Source organism: Neurospora hispaniola, assembly GCF_033458365.1.
Source record: "Neurospora hispaniola strain FGSC 10403 chromosome Unknown B0T23scaffold_6, whole genome shotgun sequence".
NCBI classification, from domain to species: domain Eukaryota; kingdom Fungi; phylum Ascomycota; class Sordariomycetes; order Sordariales; family Sordariaceae; genus Neurospora; species Neurospora hispaniola.
Window position 1 is genome coordinate 199,389 of NW_026944411.1, and position 16,812 is coordinate 216,200.

Consider the following 16,812-nt stretch of genomic DNA (forward strand, 5'->3'; position numbering starts at 1 on the left):
GATCGCCCGTTCACTTCAACTGGCGTAGAATTTCCGTCAAGAAGTCCTCAAAGCTCAGCGTGATGTACCCATCGCGATCATCATCGTACTTCTTGAACACATCCGTCATGCGCTTCAGGCTGATGCAAGCCTGCACAAAGAGATCGAAGCTCATGACGCCTTCGCCGCGCTTGTCGTACGTGCGAAAGAGAAGCTCGACAAAGCGCGGGCTGAGCCGGTAGCGAAACGCCACCAGTGCGTTGTTGAACTCATCCAAGCTGATGTTGCCAGACTTGTCCATGTCGAAGCGATCGAACAGCGTCCGCCACGAGGCCAAGAAGGACCAGAGCCCGCAAAACTCCTCAAACCCGATGGTACCGCTGCGGTCGCTGTCGAACATGCGGATCATCATGCGGACGGTGTGCGGGTCAAAGGCAGTCCAGTCCCCGTTGACGAGCGCCGCGGAGAGTTCTCGTTCGGAGAGCTGGCCGGTACCTGGAGAAAAGGCACGCGGGGCGGTTAGAATGCGGTTGTATGAGAGGGGGGTGGGTATGCCAGCGAAGCACTCACCATCCTTATCGACGGCCCTGAATAGGGGAAGAAGAGTCGGGTCGGCGCCATCGCGGGTCGTCGGGCTCGGGGGCGGTCGCGAAGAGACCGGGGGGAGGTTATGATGAGCGGGCCGACTGCCGGTCGCCGAGGGAGGCGGGCTCATGCCGTAGCGGTCTGGTGGTGGTCCTTGCTGCATTCTCGGTGATAGTCGGTGCGGGTCTGCTGAGCCGGAAGCGTAGTGGTTCTGAGTGTATGCGTTTTGATGATATGCGTTTTGATTGTATGTGTTTTGACGCTGGGGATCGTACGAGTTCTGACGCTGTTCGAAGCCGGTGTTGCGATGTTCGACGGGGCGGGGAGGTGGTGGTTTCGTTTCGTAGCGCGCTGTGGTAGGAGCCTGCTGAGGCGGAGCCGGTGAAGTGCCTTGCTATGAAACGGAGATGGGATATTAGCATGCGACCCGGCTAGACGTTATCTCGTCGCGTTGAAGCTGGAGAGAATTAGGTTGCTCACTCTTGGTTCCGGCTCGGCGAATCTTGGGAGCAGAATGTCAGCAGGCGATCAGTTTACACGTTTACGGGCTAAGAAGGAGCTGTATGATTTGGCGACGGGTGCGGGGCTCTCCGGGCTTCTCCAGGGGATATGCAGTGTAGGGGGAGGTATACGCGGGACAGGTCGCAGGAAAAAGGGCATACACACCTGGGGAGCTCGTCCGGGTTGTAGGATCTGTTGTAGGCCATGGCTATGTCAATTAAGAGCTTGCAAGTTGTTGCCTTCAATATCGCCGGTCGCCGTCGCAAACAAGGTCAGGATGAGTTGTCGGGCCAAGGCGGGGGAGTCGGGATGCGGAGATGGTGAAGGGAGGATTGACGGGACAGCAAAGGAGAGCGTCGAGGAGAGAGACACCAGCCGGTGAGGGTATCTATTGTAATGTAGGTTGGTAGTAGGGAAAAAAGCTGGAAAGGAGTAAAGGAGTCGGTGATGGGTAGAGTAGGTCGCTGGATCAGACCCCGTTTCTAGGTTACAGAAAAGCAGTGAGATTAACTTATTTTCCTAGACACCTACCTACCTTATCCACGTGTGAGGTATGGGGATGTACTGGGCAATCCGTAATTTAGGTAGTTACGTGCCCAATTGCCTCAGCCGCAACGCCAGACCGCAACCGCAATGTTGGTTCAGAGACTAGAGTGCTTCACGGTTCAGGGTACAAAGTATCAGAATCCGAGAGGGAAGGAAGAGCGGAAGGATCTCGGATTCGTTCTGGAGGATCCGAGTCTGTCGGTCGGGAAAAGGCACGAGCTTCTGAGAGCTCAACTTTCCCCTTCTCCAATCCTCCAATTTAGTTCCATTCCACAATTCCACATGGGTCCGTTGACCCGTTCAACGTGGTCCAACGCTATCGTGCCTCATCGGGCTAATTGAGGGTCCTCTGTGGAGTTTGCTCGTTGTGCGGTGTATTCCGTCCGTATTGTGTGTGATCCGCACTAGAATTCGTAACATCGAGGAGGCCAAGACGACTGGGCGTTGCTTGGAGCGTCTTGTCTTGGGTGTCGGTAGCAGTCTCGTCTGTCTGTATGGTGGCCAGATGTTCCTATAGGCATGATGCGGTGAAATGTTACTCTCGGTTGGCCATGAGAATCGTATCGGAGCTGGATTTGCCATCGGGCATGAAGCCATGACATTTCAAGGACATAAACTCTATTGTGGTTGTTCACGCATTGTAGTCCAAACGCTCTTTTTACCACCAGCCCAGCAGGGCGGTGCTACGCCGGAACCGCGAGTTTTGGCCGGGAGATTGTTGTTTACAGGCGTCGAGGTGTTCGGAGCCGTGCAACTTCCGAACTCTACGTTTCTTGAAGCGGGTGCCTGCCCATCACGACACAGAAATACCTCACTGAAGTGCTGGCGGTGGGAATGATATCAATGGATGCCGCGCGAGCCGGTGTTGTTTGCGTAGATATGGACAGTATCCTTCAAACACTACAGTAACCAGCCTAATTTTATCGCTGGATCACGGATGAGATCTGAAGATGCGACATTGGAAAGTGCATAGAATTGTTAGTGACGGAGCTTCAAATGCATGCATTTGGGCGCGGAACACTGTAGCGGCTTTCATCTCGCTAACACACTCTGTGGGCTATCTGTCTAGAATGTCCTGAAACACTGCTATTCCCCTAACCCTCGGAATTCGTTTTGTCTGGTTTGCGAAACACACAACTCCGAAGGTTCCCTTCACTTGTGGACTGGCTCTCCTACAAATACCTAACCATATGTTAACACCAAAGAGTTTAATAACAGAACTTCTGAGGGCTGGGTATAGACTGTCCGTCTCGTTAACCCTTTTGTAAATTTTGCTTACCTACCTTACAACTTGCTTCAAAGCGGAGAGCAGAGAAATGTCGGCCCAAGAACCTCCAAGCAAGCAAGATGAGTTCTGGATATTTGGCTACGGGTAAACCGCCTCATTTACCATGCCGCCTTTACACTCCGGAAGTCTCATTTTAGTCACGGCAACTAACCGATTCTTATAGAAGTTTGATCTGGAAGCCGCCGCCGCATTTTGGTACATACCTCTACACCTTCCCCCTTGTCGTTTCACAAGACGGAGGCGCTATTCTGTTCGACATGTCCGGACGCCATCTCGAAACCCCCAACTCACATAGTTCTTATTCGTCGACCTTGGCGTTCTGCTGGCGTCTAGATACAGACTGACCGAGGTATCAAACATTGTCTAGATAGAAGAATCCCGGGCTGGGTCGAAGGCTACGTACGCCGGTTCTGGCAGGTATGTCCCGGCTGGAGTATTTCCACTTCATGGTTTCTCTCGGTGCATAGGAGTAACTTTCGGTTGTGTGTTCACACGTGCTTCGAATGCTAACTGCCCGTCTGTAGGCGAGGTAAATATTCTCATTAATACTCGGACAACTAGAATCTCTAATTGTGTTCTTGAAAGTGCAATTCTCCCCCCTCTTCCCACTCAAGTGATAAGACATCCCGGAGCACTTACCCTACACAAACCTCGCCTTCAACCCTTTGATCTCCATCTCGTCACAAGCCCGTTTTTGATCTTCCAAAACCTTTCCATCTGACCGCTAACCCTTCCTCTCTCTGTTCCCCCCGAGTAGTGAAGACCACCGTGGCACGCCCTCCGCACCCGGCCGCGTCGTCACCCTGATCGAGCGCTCCTACTGGGCCTCGCTCGCCGATCGCCACGACTCGGCGCCCGCCAAGGTCTGGGGCGTGGCCTACCGAATCAAGGCCGACCGCGTCGCCGAAGTCAAGGAGTACCTCGACATCCGGGAGATTAACGGGTACACGATTCACTGGACCCCGTTCCATCCAGCCTCCGACGTAGACCCTGCCTTGCTCCCTCCAGCGCAAAAGGGTCCCATCCAGACCCTGGTTTATATCGGTACACCCGACAACGCCCAGTTTACGGGACCGCAGGACCCGCAGGAGCTTTCCGAACACATCTATCGGAGCAAAGGGCCGAGCGGTCTGAACCGCGATTATCTGTGGGGGTTAGAGAAGGCCTTAGATGAGCTAAGTCCTGAGAGCAGCGATGAGCATGTAAAGGACCTGTCAAACCGGGTGAGGGCGGTGGCCGCGCGGTATAAGAGTGAAGGAAAGGCCGACCCGACCGACGAGACTGATGCCGCGACCGACGTGATCGAGGTAAACGGAACAACAGAAGGGACACACGACAAGCACCACCACCAGTTCAGAAGAGCTGGCAGCGTAGATGAGCAGGAGGAAACCGAGAAAACATCATAGACGGAAAGAAGTCCGATGACGACCCCATAGGGAAGTCCGCAAACCTCTCATTTTCAAAGGACAACATAGGAAGATGCTTTCTCCTCCACCAACCACTCTAGCTTTTTCCCCAGCGCATATCCCCGTTGGCAAGTTTGGCTCTATTAGCCCGCAAATTGCTGTCTTTCGATACCTCGCTCATGCCCATGCCTTACGAGATCATTCAATCATATCGTCGTTACCAGCCACACACAATTTCCTATCCACCCGGTGATTCAGCCTCCATCCCCATCTCATCCACTTGCTCTTGCGCTTCGTCCTCGCCGTCTATGGGAATCAGGATTACAAGCTCCCACGTTTGTCGGGAACGAAGAAGGGGTATTAATCAATGCCAAAGGAAAGTAAAATCGGACGGTATCGGCGGTTCGAAAAGTCGCTCAGCAGCTCTCTGATCCTGGAAAAAGACATGCTGTAGGGTATCGGTTTCTGTTCGTCGGGAGTGACGCACGAGGTGTTCTTCCATGTAACACAAGCTCTGATCGCTGACCTTTAGTCAAGTATCCGCAACGTTGCGTCATGTGCCGCCTGTTGATTCAGGTCGCCGCACTCTCCCATCAAGCTAGCACGAGGTTTGGCGCGAATCGCCGCTTAGTACTGACCCTGGGGAGGGTACTGCTGGCCCTGCTGGGAGGGGTCGGCAGGGTAGCCGCCATAGGGAGCTGCGTATCCTTTACCTCATCAGTATCAAATTCCCGTTTGGGTTTCTTAGAGATCGAGGTGTCTTGCTTACCCTGCTGCTGGCCACCGTTGTAGCCCTGCTGGGGGTTCTGGCCGTAGCTACGCTGACCGTAGGAGGACTGCTGGTAGCCGCCCTGGCCGCCGTACTGCTGGCCGCCGTAACCACCGCCGCCGCCCTGGTAGCCGCCGCCCTGGTAGCCGCCGCCGCCTTGGTAGCCACCACCGCCCTGGTAGCCACCGCCGCCCTGGTAGCCGCCGCGACCACCATAGCCGCCACCGCCGCCACCCTGACGGAAGCCGCCGCCACCGCCGCCGGCGGCACGGTCAGAGGCCTTGTCAACACGAACTCTGCGACCGTCAAATCTAGTTTGGAGTGTCAGCGTCCGCTCAATGTTGATCTTCCAAATCGGGGAACTTACTCCTGACCGTCCATGTTGGCAATGGCGTTCTCGGCATCAGCATCGTTGCCGTAGCGGACGAAGCCGAAGCCACGGCTGCGACCGGTGTCACGGTCCTTCACGACAACCTGAATAGAGCGAAAGGGCAGATTAGCACTGGGCTATTCTTACTTATGGTGTCACTGGCAAGGGCTGACTTGCATGCCGAAGTCGGCAAGCAGGTCTTGTAGTCTGGACGTGGTGATAGAACTTACGGCTTCCTCAACAACACCGAACTCCTCGAACTTGGCACGGAGCATGTTATCGTCCGTGTTCCACGAAAGTCCTCTGCGAATTGTTAGCTGTGATAGGCACGTGAAAGATGTGCCATGAAGACGCGGCGCATGGAATACACACCCAACGAAGAGTTTAGCCATTTTTGCCGAGGTGATATAGTATCAAGATTGGTCTGAAAGTCTGCGAGTTTAGTTAGACGTCATAATCATGCTGAATGCTTGTGACCAGCAGGAGGGCGCCAATGAGATGCACTCCGCGGTCAAGGCTTCTGCTGCCTCGAGCGCAGCTGCCGCACGACTTCATTTGAATGAAGCGCGGTTCCTGCTGAGGCAGCCGTGGCCGCGACATGAAGTCACGAGGTGAGGTCAGGTCTTCGCGACTGATTTGAACAATAGCCCTTGACTTGTGCTCGTGACGATGATGCGATAGAAGTAAAGGTGGGAGTCGCGACTTACGAATGATCGATCTAGGTATGCTTGAATGAGGCACAGATGGGTGAAGATGAGGATGTAGAAGTTTGAGAGAAAGTGCAGGATTGAGCGAGACTCGTGTGTTCACTTGAAAATGAAATAAGTAGGTGAAGAAAAAGAAAACCAACAACGCCCCGTAAACAGCGGGGCAAGGTAAATCTGCTGGTCGGTCAAGGCTGGTAGTATTGGAAGATTGCTTGGTAAGGGTGCGCTGGTTGGCGGGATATCCACATCGTCTTATATTGCAGGAGGAACCAAGCAGATCGAAGGAAGGTTCCCCAGCACACAGCCCGCAGGAATTTGCGTCACTCGTCTCTTTATTCAGACTAAAAAGTTCCCTATCTGAAAAGGCAGGATAACGTCACGTTGATCGCCTCTTCTTCGTCCCGTGTTTTGGGATGGCGAACATGCTTTCTCCGCCATTCCATCCCCACGAGCCCCAGATAGGCACCTGAAGCCCCGAGAGTCCCAAAAGGCGCCCCGAGACGGGGTTCTTGAACGCTAAAAGGACATGTTTCGGCCAGCATGATTGAGGGTAGGCGACCATGGTAACCCGTTTAGGCGCCCAAACAACCATCAAACAGAGAAACGCCAACTTCAGCAATATGCTCGTGTTTTGGACTGGGGGCTTGGGGGGGTTGGCTGCGCTGAATACGGCTACCTGCCGGCTTGCTCTGTTAAATCCAGATCCTAATCTTGCTGGGCTACGTAGAATAAGTTTCAAAAGCCCGACATGCCCTTCTTGTCTTGCAATCTCACCATTTTGCCCTCTTTACCTCTTTTTCTCCCCTCTTGAGTTGATGGGATTCACCAATGTTGCAATCTGCATGGGTTCCTGTAGGAACAGCGCGTCCCTGGCAGCCAGTCGTGGGCACATTTCGTCATCTTTGGCCCCCGCCCTCCCCCTCGATTTTACAATGGGAATGGCGCCCTGCAAGCCTGTCTCGCCGGTGTTTGATCCGAGTCGGAATCCAACAATGATTAAAACATGTTTCCTATCGCTTGGACTGGCCCCAGCCGGCTCAGCTCCCTCCCAATATCCCTTGGTTTGTTTTCATCTCAATTCATGAAGCCATCTTGCCGACTGGCAATGACAGATGGCAACCTTTATGGCTATGGCTAGGTCATGCAGGTAGGTATCCACCCAACAAAATCGAGGGGCGAGCACAACCTCATCCCGTCACCAAGGCAGCCTGATTCTGCGGGCCGCGATCCACCAAAAGGGTGGGGAGATCTTATCGATAAAGATTGATGGTTCAACAAAGGGGCCCGGCCCTTGTTTAATCCCTGAACATCGCCAGGTTCCCCCGCTAAACCACATTCAGCCTCAGCACACAAAAGAGGGGTTTCGCAAATGGGACTTCGAACTGCTGCGGTACACGGCAATTCTGCTGCCCTGATTTCTTGTGATGCAACATGTAGGTATCGCAAAAAGGCCCCCGAGGTTGAGGCCGTGACCGCTCTTGAAGCTAAACAGTAGCATCAGTTGACGAAGGGGTTCCGAGTCTTTTGTCTGATGAAGATGAAGAGTAAGACAAGCTGTGTTATGCCAGCTTTGGTAGGAAAAACAACGGTGAGGCTGGATGTAGATGGTGTGTTTAGGTAGCGTAGCAGATTGGGATTGCTGGTACGTACGTGGCATCGGATGAGATCTGATAAACTGCACTCGTTTGAAGAGAAGATCAACAGGCCATGGCAGTGCCAACGAACACCCTCGAGGCGCTTGTTTTCTTTGTAGTCATGAGATGGAAGATGGCCAGATCATTGCGGTTCAGTCGTCTACAGAACATGGAAGGAGAAAGAATATGATATTTGAATGTAAGTGAATTCTGGAGGCTATTAGTGCGGTGACGGAGGAATGAATGCTTCAGTCTTTCCAACTGCCTAGTCTGACTCATCTCATCCACCGACTCGTTGCAGTTGTCATAGGCAGACAGGATATATGAGAAGGCAGAGAGCGGACGAACATGATCCCATCCTGCAACACAGACAGATAGATAGATAGATAGACAGACAGGCGTCGAATGAGCTGGCCATCTGGCCATCTCATGTATTCTCGACCTTGCGGGATCACAAGATGCGGTTGCGATCTTTCCGCGTCTCGATTGTGGCATCCTTTCCGGCTGGATCTGGGCGATATGTGAGAAGTTACAATGGCGAAGTGGTTTTTTTTGTTAACTTTTGTTTTCAAAACTTGTTTGGTTTTAAATTATTATCTTTTTATTATTTTTTTCATGCCGTAGAGGAAGCTCGCTCCAAGCTGTTGATTCTTCGCGTCTGTCACCTTCAGGTCTTGAGGTTCTTCTGTTTGCCGGTTTCCTGGCAACCTCGCCTCAACGAACATGGGTCCACAACTGTCGAGTTTCTCAAGTCAAGATACTGTACTATGTATATATTGATGATTTTGAGACAACTATGATGGTCCGCGGGTCCTCGCTTATTCCCTTTGTCTGTGCGATATGGCCACACTGACACTACGTATCATGAAGAACCTCGATGGCGCGGTGGAAAGTAACATCAACGTCAACAACAACAACAACAACCATTCAACGGACCCGCCAGAGAGATCTGGAGGTGGAGGCTTGGGGCCAAAGCCAAGATTTCCTTCCCCGGGCTGTTGTTGGCTGTAAAACCCACTTCGGTCTTGTATCCTACTGGCTTATCTGGTCCAAAACTGGGGTCCAACTGTCCTGCATGTGGATGGTTCATCTCGTGGAGTCGTAGATACCCTGCCGTCTCCACCAACAACGTCAACGCCGTTGGGGCGGCGGACATTGTACTGTGCGTATGATACTATCCAGATCTTGCACGCTTCGATAGCGTCGGCTTCCAGTCAAATCAGTCGACGAATCTTGTAAAGAGATTGTACCTGCAGGATGCGACTGTAGTGTACCAGGATTCATGAGGCGTGAAAAGGAACCTTGTCTATGAACAAGTGACTGTGATTGGTTTCAGCTAGAGATGTGGACTGCGCATTACATATGAGTAGTGTTCGGGGAGGCAGGCTTCAGCAAAGCTGCCTTCAGTTCCCTTACCCGGGCGATGAAAGGCTGGATCGTGGGTTCGGGTTGTGGCTCATGTAGATGCTGAATACTGGGTTGCACCATAGCCGATAGGTAGGGAGCGACCTTTACTTGAAATTCGAAGTGTACTTAGTCCAAATGAAGGTGTAATTGCATAAGAACGGAGAAAAGGGAGTGATGGGCCTTTGGATGTTTGAACTGAGGTAAAGACTCGGAGGAGCTGCAAGTACATTAACGAAGTGGGAAGTAAGCTTTGGTACTACTAAGTTGAATGATATCAGATTCAACGTAACGTTTCCATTGAAGCCCAATAATCCGTACGATAACAAGTGGAATCAGTTAGTGTAAGCGGGACTCTGTATGGGGACTGCCCGCGAAAGCACCAAACCCCCTGCCTAGAACTCTCAGCGTCAACCATCATGCAAGTATATAATAGGCATGTGACATCTCATTTTACAAATTGTCTAACACTCTAATCGTCATAAGTCAAAGCCATCGCGATGATTCCAGGTTTACGGTACAAGGAGAATGCTCAGAGAACTGACTCGCAAGACGCGAATCATCATTGGTCCGCTTTAAGACGCGGATAAATGTTCCTTCCTCCAGACCAATACGCCATGGCCAGGCAAGCACCTTCTCAATCACTATCGCCATCCCGTCAGGATCCCGTCAGGATGGCGTCTGATCGGATAAAACTGCAACTTGGTGTTACAGTAGCGACTGAAAGATACTCGTACGAGCTTCATTCGTCCAGTGTCATGAAAAGTCGAACAGAAGTAAAATACGACATTCACGTACAGACCACTTGAAAATATCAAGAATAGGAAAGAGCCATTTGGTAGACTTGTTATAGCTGCATCGTGAATAGTTCGGCTTCAGAGGGTACAGAGGGCATAGATAGGGCACGGTTCTGAATCGTGCTCGCCGCTTTTCTCTGGACTTCTACTTACTTGGGGGATAGGTATGTACACGAATACAGGCCTTTCCAACTCTTCTGTTTACCAACTACAGTAGGATTACAGTCGCCATATTTCATCATCACTCGAGCCTGCGGGCGTCTTCTCTAGTTGTGGTCAACCTGTGACCTATGGATTCCCGTAAATACCATTATCGAGACAAGTATCCATACGAACCAGGTCATCCATCGGATCATGACCATCATCGACATGAACGAAGAAGCGATGAATACCATCACACGTCTGCCAGATTGCGTACCAGAGAAGCTCGGCACAATCACCAAGGCGCGTTCGATGTGCCCGCTAGCCAACCTGAGAAGGCGGATTATGTCCACACATGGCTGCAGCGATCACAAGCGAATCGTGCCTGTTCCCCAGAGCCGGTTCCGGGGGACAGACCTCGAAAGGTCTCGCCGCGCGCGCACATGGTCAAGCAGGCTAGTCAAAAGAAGAAGAGAGCACGGTCAGAATCGCCCGAGCCAGTACACCCAAGAGAGACCCATAGCCCAAATGCTCTTCGGTTTGAAAAGAAATCCCGACACAACACGAGGCTTGACAAATACGAATACAAGCCAGAGGTAGATCGTAACAAGAGACGGAACCAGACTAAAGAACATCGCCGGGAGGACAGTCATGGGTCTTTGGAGGATGTTCAAAGACATACCCGAAGTAAATATCAACATGCGGTGGGTAAACTGTGACTAAGGTCAATGATGGCGATTTGCTAAAGCAGTTCAAAATTACAGCAACGATTGAACGAGCATGCCCGACGAACCGACTACGGTACTGCCCATCGCCAGGAGGTCGAAACTAGATCAAGACGCCCTGATCACAGATCAAGAGCGGCGGAGCCAGGACGAAGAAGCCGAAGAATGCAGGCGGAAGCTAAGGAATCGAAGGAACTGTCCGCGTTCTTTACGGGAAGAGCTGACAGTGAAAAAGCGGAAGCTGAGAAAATACGCTACCGACCTCATCGAGAACAACGCTACGACACTGCTACTGCTAGACATCCGGCTTCAGATATCCGCCAGCGACGAACACATGATTCACCCAGCCCTTCGCTTCTTCCCAGTAGAAGCACTGGCTCTACCAGACAGCCTTCGCCTGCTTCTCTCCGACCAGACCCCCATGTCTCCTCGTGTGGTGATGATTCAGTACTTGTCCTACCAAATCGTCCGAGTAGCAGATCAACTACATATTTCACATGGTCAACAAGTGACAGGGATCCGAATGCTAGGGCGCCAGTGTCCAACGATTCCCTTTCAGAGAAACCACGGAAGAGAATTCAGAGATCTGCTCGGAAGCTTGTCCTGCAGGAGCGGGAAATAAGGGGCCCACATGTGGTTTCGGAGGATTTAAAGATCAGACCAGCTTCGAGAGCAAAGCGGCATCCACGGAAATCGATAGTGTACAAGGATGCTGAAGTCCAGACATCTTTTGATGCAGAAATGAATCAAAATCGCCAACACGCAAGAAATCCTATACCCCAGTATCGAGATTTCGCAGTCATGACAGCAGACGACAACAGCAACCCCAAACAACGTGTCTCTGTGCTGCCTGCAGAACCATTGCCAACTATGAACAAAAGAACTGTAGATGAGCAGCCCTCATCCAATATAACAGCAACAACGCCACTAGATGTACCACCGCAGCCACGGTTCCAACCTAAACCACAAGCCTGGGTTACCTCTGATGCCGGGGATAGACTCCTTTCTCAGCCGTTTGTAGCAGCGCGTAACTTGTTTGCCCAAGAGGGCTGGCAAACATATCAGGAGCCTTCTTCTAAGCAAGCATCCGGTCGCTATACGAAACTCGTTCCGCCTGAGAGAGTTCGGGCTGTAATGCCTTCTCACCAACTAACCTCTTTGCGCCCTGCAGTTGATCAAATTTCAAGGCCTATTTCATGCCCTCCAACTCAGCTTTTGTATGCTCATACGCAGGGTCCGCCTCGTGAAAGTATGGAAGATTACATCCACAGGATCGAGGAAGAAGCTCTGCAAAGTTCGACCAACAACGAAGAAATTACTGGATTACAGCCCCGTGGTCCCGACCTGACTGAAGGTGTAGGGCGGCAGCAGCTCGGCCAAGATTTATGTCCCGAAGGCAATGATATATTTCTTCCGGACACTTCGTGGTACAATCAGCATCAACTTCCAACAGACACAGCACATATCCAGGTACAGGATCCCGAATATTTCGACCTAGAGCATTACGGGCAGGGTATAGGGGGTCAAGATACCCGGTTACCGAGACTGTGGGAAGATCCTCGCGAGTTCTGAGATGTGACCTGATCCAGCAGAGAAGCCATCACTCCGGCTTCTGATCCTTCCACTTTGCTTTAATGTTTTCGATATCCATTCCACATTTTGCGGCTTTGGCGACTACCGCCCGAGCCTTTCCAACCACAGGAGCATCAATCATCTTTCCGTCCAAGGTCCAAGCACCTCGACCAGCTGCAGAGGCCTTATCATCGGCAACGAGGATACGAACGTACCACTCGACCTCGGACTCTGCTGGGGCAAACATTCGCTGAGTCACTTCGACCTGACTGGGGTGGATACACTCTGTTTGAATGCCAAGTATTAGTGAAGAGCACAGTTCCTATAACAAGGGCACCGTCGGTGCAAGAAAAGGATATTCAGGAATAGGTAACTCACGCTTTCCGTTGAAGCCCATCTCCTTGCCGTTTTGACACTCCTCTTCTAGCTGCTTTACCCCTTCTGGACCCTTGTATGAGGTACAAACAAGGTCAATGGAGCTAGGGAGATCGAATGCTCTGGCAGCAGTTACAATAGCACTTCTGGCGTACAAAAACTCCGCCAAACCTGGCGTTCGCGTAATAGACAGGTCCAACGCAAAATCCTCAGCAGCAAAGATCAGACCAGTCAGATACGGTGACGCAGCACATATCGAGCGCAAATCCATGACTGCTCTGGCCGATTCAATCAAGGCAATTAGCTTGAGAGGGCTCGCCGTGGGGTCGGAAGAATGTCGTTGTGGTGCAGCATGGCGAATGACATCTGTAACGAAGGACAGATCGCTAGCGCTGTTGACCTTGGGGATGACAATGGCGTCAAGGTTTGGGGCGCTTGCGAGAGTGGTCAGATCATCAAGCGCATAGGGGGTCGAGACAGCATTGATGCGTACAGCAAGCTCTCCAATGGAGCCTGGCTTGTTCGAAAGCGAGGACAGGTGGTCGCGCAATTGTATGCGAGCGGTCTGCTTGTTTGCTGGAGTCACCGAGTCCTCAAGGTCATAGGTGATATTGTCACTAGCCAAGGAGAGTGACTTGGTCATGAACTTCTGGGAAGACGCAGGAACTGGGTCATGCTGAGTTAGCAACTATTGCAGCCATATGACAGGAGGGTTATATCTTGGATAGACCGCACCATATAGGAGCGCCCGACGGAGGACGGAAGAGGTAGCCATGATGTTCAGTTTCAAGTCAACAGATGGGCTCTGCGGTATGTCTGGATGTTGACAGGATGGAAACTATCTGGGCTCACAAGTATGACCGGCTCAGCCACTCACTCATCCACTGCATACACTGCTAACAAAGGCCTGACAGCATCCTAAACCACTCAGTGAACCACGGTCTGTTTATCGGGAAGAGAGGAGAAAGTCAACAGAAGGATGGTGCTGAGCTCAATGGGGAGTCGAATGGCATGTGACGTAGCACCGGCGCGGAGCTGTAGCTTCGGGCCGCTGTCGGCTGGGGCGCTATGTCCACTAGATTTTACCGTCCTCCGACCTCCGTTCTCTAGCTCGATATACATAGTTGAAGCGTACTTCAACTGTTCAGAGGTAGATGACATTCACTGTCTCAGAGGGGCTCATAGTTCATAACCCGTATCTACCGAACGGACTGTTAAGGGACGGTTCGTTTAAATTAGGTCTCTATACAAAAAATTTCTTAGGTTCTCATTAGTTAAATCCGTAGTACAGCCCTACCCTTAATTTAAGTATTTTACCAAGCCAATTTTTAATTAATCAATTCAGGGATAATATTTCTAATAGTCCGCGCTAGAATATACTAAGTCTTTCTATTTCTAAATAATAATTAACTGACGGGTCTAATAGACGGCTGGCAAATACCTAGCACTAGCGCTATTAATCAGTTTAGCACCCGTACTAGTTAACTATTTACGTTGTAACCCTCTCGCTATTCAACTTCAATTTTTAACCTTCTATTAATAACAATACTAATATTATTATTATAATTCAATTTCAATACCTAGTTTACCGCTAAATAAAATATTACGACGGTTATAAACGCCTATTATTAGAAAATAGTAATTTCCTTATTTAGTAAACGACCGGTAAACAATAAGCAATTAGTAAGCTAGCCCGCACAGAGTATAAAAATTTCGCCTCCCCCCTATCTCGAATTTCGAATTCCTTTATTTATTATTAATCTAAAATTCTACTATTAGGTATTACTTTAAACTCGATAATAAATATAAATTCCAACTTTTTAAATCGGTACTTCGCCCTAAGCTTATAGTATTAGCCTTCGTAAAATTATTAAAACTAATAATAAATTAAGTACTCTAAAATTAATTGAAATTTATATTTATAATAAAATAAATTATTATATTCTTAAATTTTGGACAATTAAATTATTTCGGTACGTATTAGGACTATTAAATAGACTATCCTACTAATTACTAATCTAAATTCTACCTTCGAAAGAAGGGTAACAAAAACCTAGAATTGGAAGTTACTTTAACTTCGATAGTAAATATAAATCCTACTTTCTAAATCCTATTTATTAAATTAATTTTCTCTTTTCTATCTATCTATTTATTATATTACTAATATCCGATATTATAAATATAGAGGATTTCTTTTTTTCTAGGATTTTTTTTTTTCTAGGGGTTTCTTTTTTTAATATCTATCTATTCATTCTAGGGGTTTATATATCTTTCCTTTCGTTATTATTATAAATATACATACTAAATATTATAAAATATATTATTAATATAAATCTAATACTGAATTTACTAATAAATAAAATCCTACTAAATTTATATAAAATTATAGAGAATACTATAATAAGTAAATAGAAGTAAGTATCTATTAGGTTCTTATCTATTACTATCCCTAGCATTCCCTTTACTAACTAATCGGTATTATCCGTTTAATAATAAATCTTTTAAAATGCGTAAATTCTATTATAAATCTAATATACTATATCAATTTACTACCTGCGGGTAAATAGTATTTTTAAGGGTTAAAATCCGAATTGCGGGGGGTTATAAGTATAATTTAAATAATATCAGTTAATTTACCCCGAATAATTAATATTATTAATAGGCTATACAGCGTAAAAGAGATACTATTGAACAATCTCCTCCCGGAATATTACAATCCGTTTAAAGACTTTAATTTTAATTTCAATTTTAAACCCCTTCTTTATTAAAACCTTTATTACCTCGACTACTCTAACCCCATCCTTAGCCTTATTAAATTGTAGTTCTAGTAATTTTAATTTAATAGTTCTAATCTATTAGGATAATTGCCTATAAAGAAGAATTCAATAAACTACTAGAACGGGAATTATAATTATTTTTACTTATAGTACTACCGATAGTACTATTACTAATAGTATTGCTTATATTAATACTACAGCAAAGACCCTTAGTACCGGCCCCGGCCCTAGCCTTAGCACTGGTACTAATACTAATATTAGTACTAGTACTAGTTTAACTAGTATAATAATTTCGAAGAATTATTAATATTAATAGATAGTTTTAAAATTGAAATTGTATTATACATTTAATTATTCCTTTCTTTCTTGTAGGAAAGAATTTATAAATATGTTTAATATAATAAATACTTTAAATTATTTATAGATATAATTAATTATATTTTATATAGGATTCTTCTAATATTATTATAGCCTATTACTAAATTAATTAAATTCGGCGTAATTATTATTATTATTATTATAATAGTTAATTAATTTTAATTATTCCTTCCCTCGGTAATTAGAAATAATATAATACTAGTATTTATAATAGGAATAACAATTAAGAAAATAATATTAATAATTAGAATATTAATATAGATAATAATATAGATAATAATATAGGAGATTATAATCCTAATATTAGTTAAAACCCTAATCCAAATTCAAATCCCAATAATAACCTAAATAACAATTATTTCTTTTACCCTATATATAATATTACCCGGGCTATAGTAGATAAATATATTAAATTTAGGTTTTATAGGTATTACCGGTTAGGTCTATTATATAGGAATACCGACCTTAAAAATAAATTCTACTTATATTGCTAGAGAGTATTTATATGTAGATTATTTTTTAACTCTAACAATAGAGAAGAATTTAAGATTTATAATTTATATTATAATTATAATTTTATTCCTAAACTACTAGGACCCTAACCTCTACTATTTTATTAATATCGGGGTTTACAATAACAACCCAATATACCGCCTATTCCTAAACCTACTTTCGAATAATTAGTACTACTATTTCCCTCCCGGCCTCGCCAATTCCTAGGATTTCCCGGCGTTGAATTTAAATAGGATCCCCTCTATTAATTTAAAAATTTTCTAATAAAAACTATTACTAATATCAATTATAATTTAATTAAAATTTTCGAAACTACATAGAAAGAGGATAATATAGAATAGTATC

At 47.3% G+C, this 16,812-nt stretch overlaps 7 protein-coding genes across 7 annotated transcripts; 4 read left to right on the forward strand and 3 right to left on the reverse strand.

Moving 5' to 3' along the window:
• Positions 1 to 10: 10 nt before the first annotated feature.
• Positions 11 to 1,271, reverse strand: B0T23DRAFT_321234 (uncharacterized protein; the record flags this gene model as incomplete). The annotated part of the gene is made up of 4 exons (XM_062835216.1): positions 11 to 474; positions 550 to 958; positions 1,045 to 1,066; positions 1,231 to 1,271. The coding sequence occupies 4 exons, from the start codon at positions 1,269 to 1,271 to the stop codon at positions 11 to 13; spliced, it is 936 nt and encodes a 311-aa protein (XP_062690412.1).
• A 1,400-nt stretch (positions 1,272 to 2,671) lies between these two features.
• Positions 2,672 to 4,395, forward strand: B0T23DRAFT_182598 (ChaC-like protein-domain-containing protein). The gene is made up of 5 exons (XM_062833092.1): positions 2,672 to 2,983; positions 3,063 to 3,094; positions 3,267 to 3,316; positions 3,424 to 3,428; positions 3,657 to 4,395. The coding sequence occupies exons 1-5, from the start codon at positions 2,928 to 2,930 to the stop codon at positions 4,303 to 4,305; spliced, it is 792 nt and encodes a 263-aa protein (XP_062690413.1). The 5' UTR covers positions 2,672 to 2,927; the 3' UTR covers positions 4,306 to 4,395.
• A 508-nt stretch (positions 4,396 to 4,903) lies between these two features.
• B0T23DRAFT_406019 (uncharacterized protein) lies at positions 4,904 to 5,836 on the reverse strand (the record flags this gene model as incomplete). Its single annotated transcript, XM_062839070.1, has 5 exons — positions 4,904 to 5,003; positions 5,083 to 5,385; positions 5,442 to 5,548; positions 5,675 to 5,747; positions 5,817 to 5,836. The coding sequence occupies 5 exons, from the start codon at positions 5,834 to 5,836 to the stop codon at positions 4,904 to 4,906; spliced, it is 603 nt and encodes a 200-aa protein (XP_062690414.1).
• Positions 5,837 to 6,966: 1,130 nt separating this feature from the next.
• On the forward strand, positions 6,967 to 7,236 carry B0T23DRAFT_320727 (uncharacterized protein; the record flags this gene model as incomplete). Its single annotated transcript, XM_062835187.1, has 1 exon — positions 6,967 to 7,236. The coding sequence occupies one exon, from the start codon at positions 6,967 to 6,969 to the stop codon at positions 7,234 to 7,236; it is 270 nt and encodes an 89-aa protein (XP_062690415.1).
• A 2,282-nt stretch (positions 7,237 to 9,518) lies between these two features.
• Positions 9,519 to 9,868, forward strand: B0T23DRAFT_413854 (uncharacterized protein; the record flags this gene model as incomplete). The annotated part of the gene is made up of 2 exons (XM_062839540.1): positions 9,519 to 9,610; positions 9,676 to 9,868. Coding segments are annotated over 2 exons (150 nt in total), but the record flags the coding sequence as incomplete, so codon positions are not given.
• Positions 9,869 to 9,949: 81 nt separating this feature from the next.
• On the forward strand, positions 9,950 to 12,200 carry B0T23DRAFT_361522 (uncharacterized protein; the record flags this gene model as incomplete). The annotated part of the gene is made up of 4 exons (XM_062836287.1): positions 9,950 to 10,150; positions 10,204 to 10,831; positions 10,892 to 11,983; positions 12,024 to 12,200. Exons 2-4 carry the CDS (start codon positions 10,277 to 10,279, stop codon positions 12,198 to 12,200), a joined length of 1,824 nt encoding a protein of 607 aa, XP_062690417.1. The 5' UTR covers positions 9,950 to 10,150; positions 10,204 to 10,276.
• A 252-nt stretch (positions 12,201 to 12,452) lies between these two features.
• On the reverse strand, positions 12,453 to 14,035 carry B0T23DRAFT_444764 (beta subunit of citrate lyase; the record flags this gene model as incomplete). The annotated part of the gene is made up of 3 exons (XM_062840904.1): positions 13,535 to 14,035; positions 12,803 to 13,465; positions 12,453 to 12,709 (listed from the first exon to the last, which is right to left on the reverse strand). The coding sequence occupies exons 1-3, from the start codon at positions 13,572 to 13,574 to the stop codon at positions 12,453 to 12,455; spliced, it is 960 nt and encodes a 319-aa protein (XP_062690418.1). The 5' UTR covers positions 13,575 to 14,035.
• Positions 14,036 to 16,812: the final 2,777 nt, after the last annotated feature.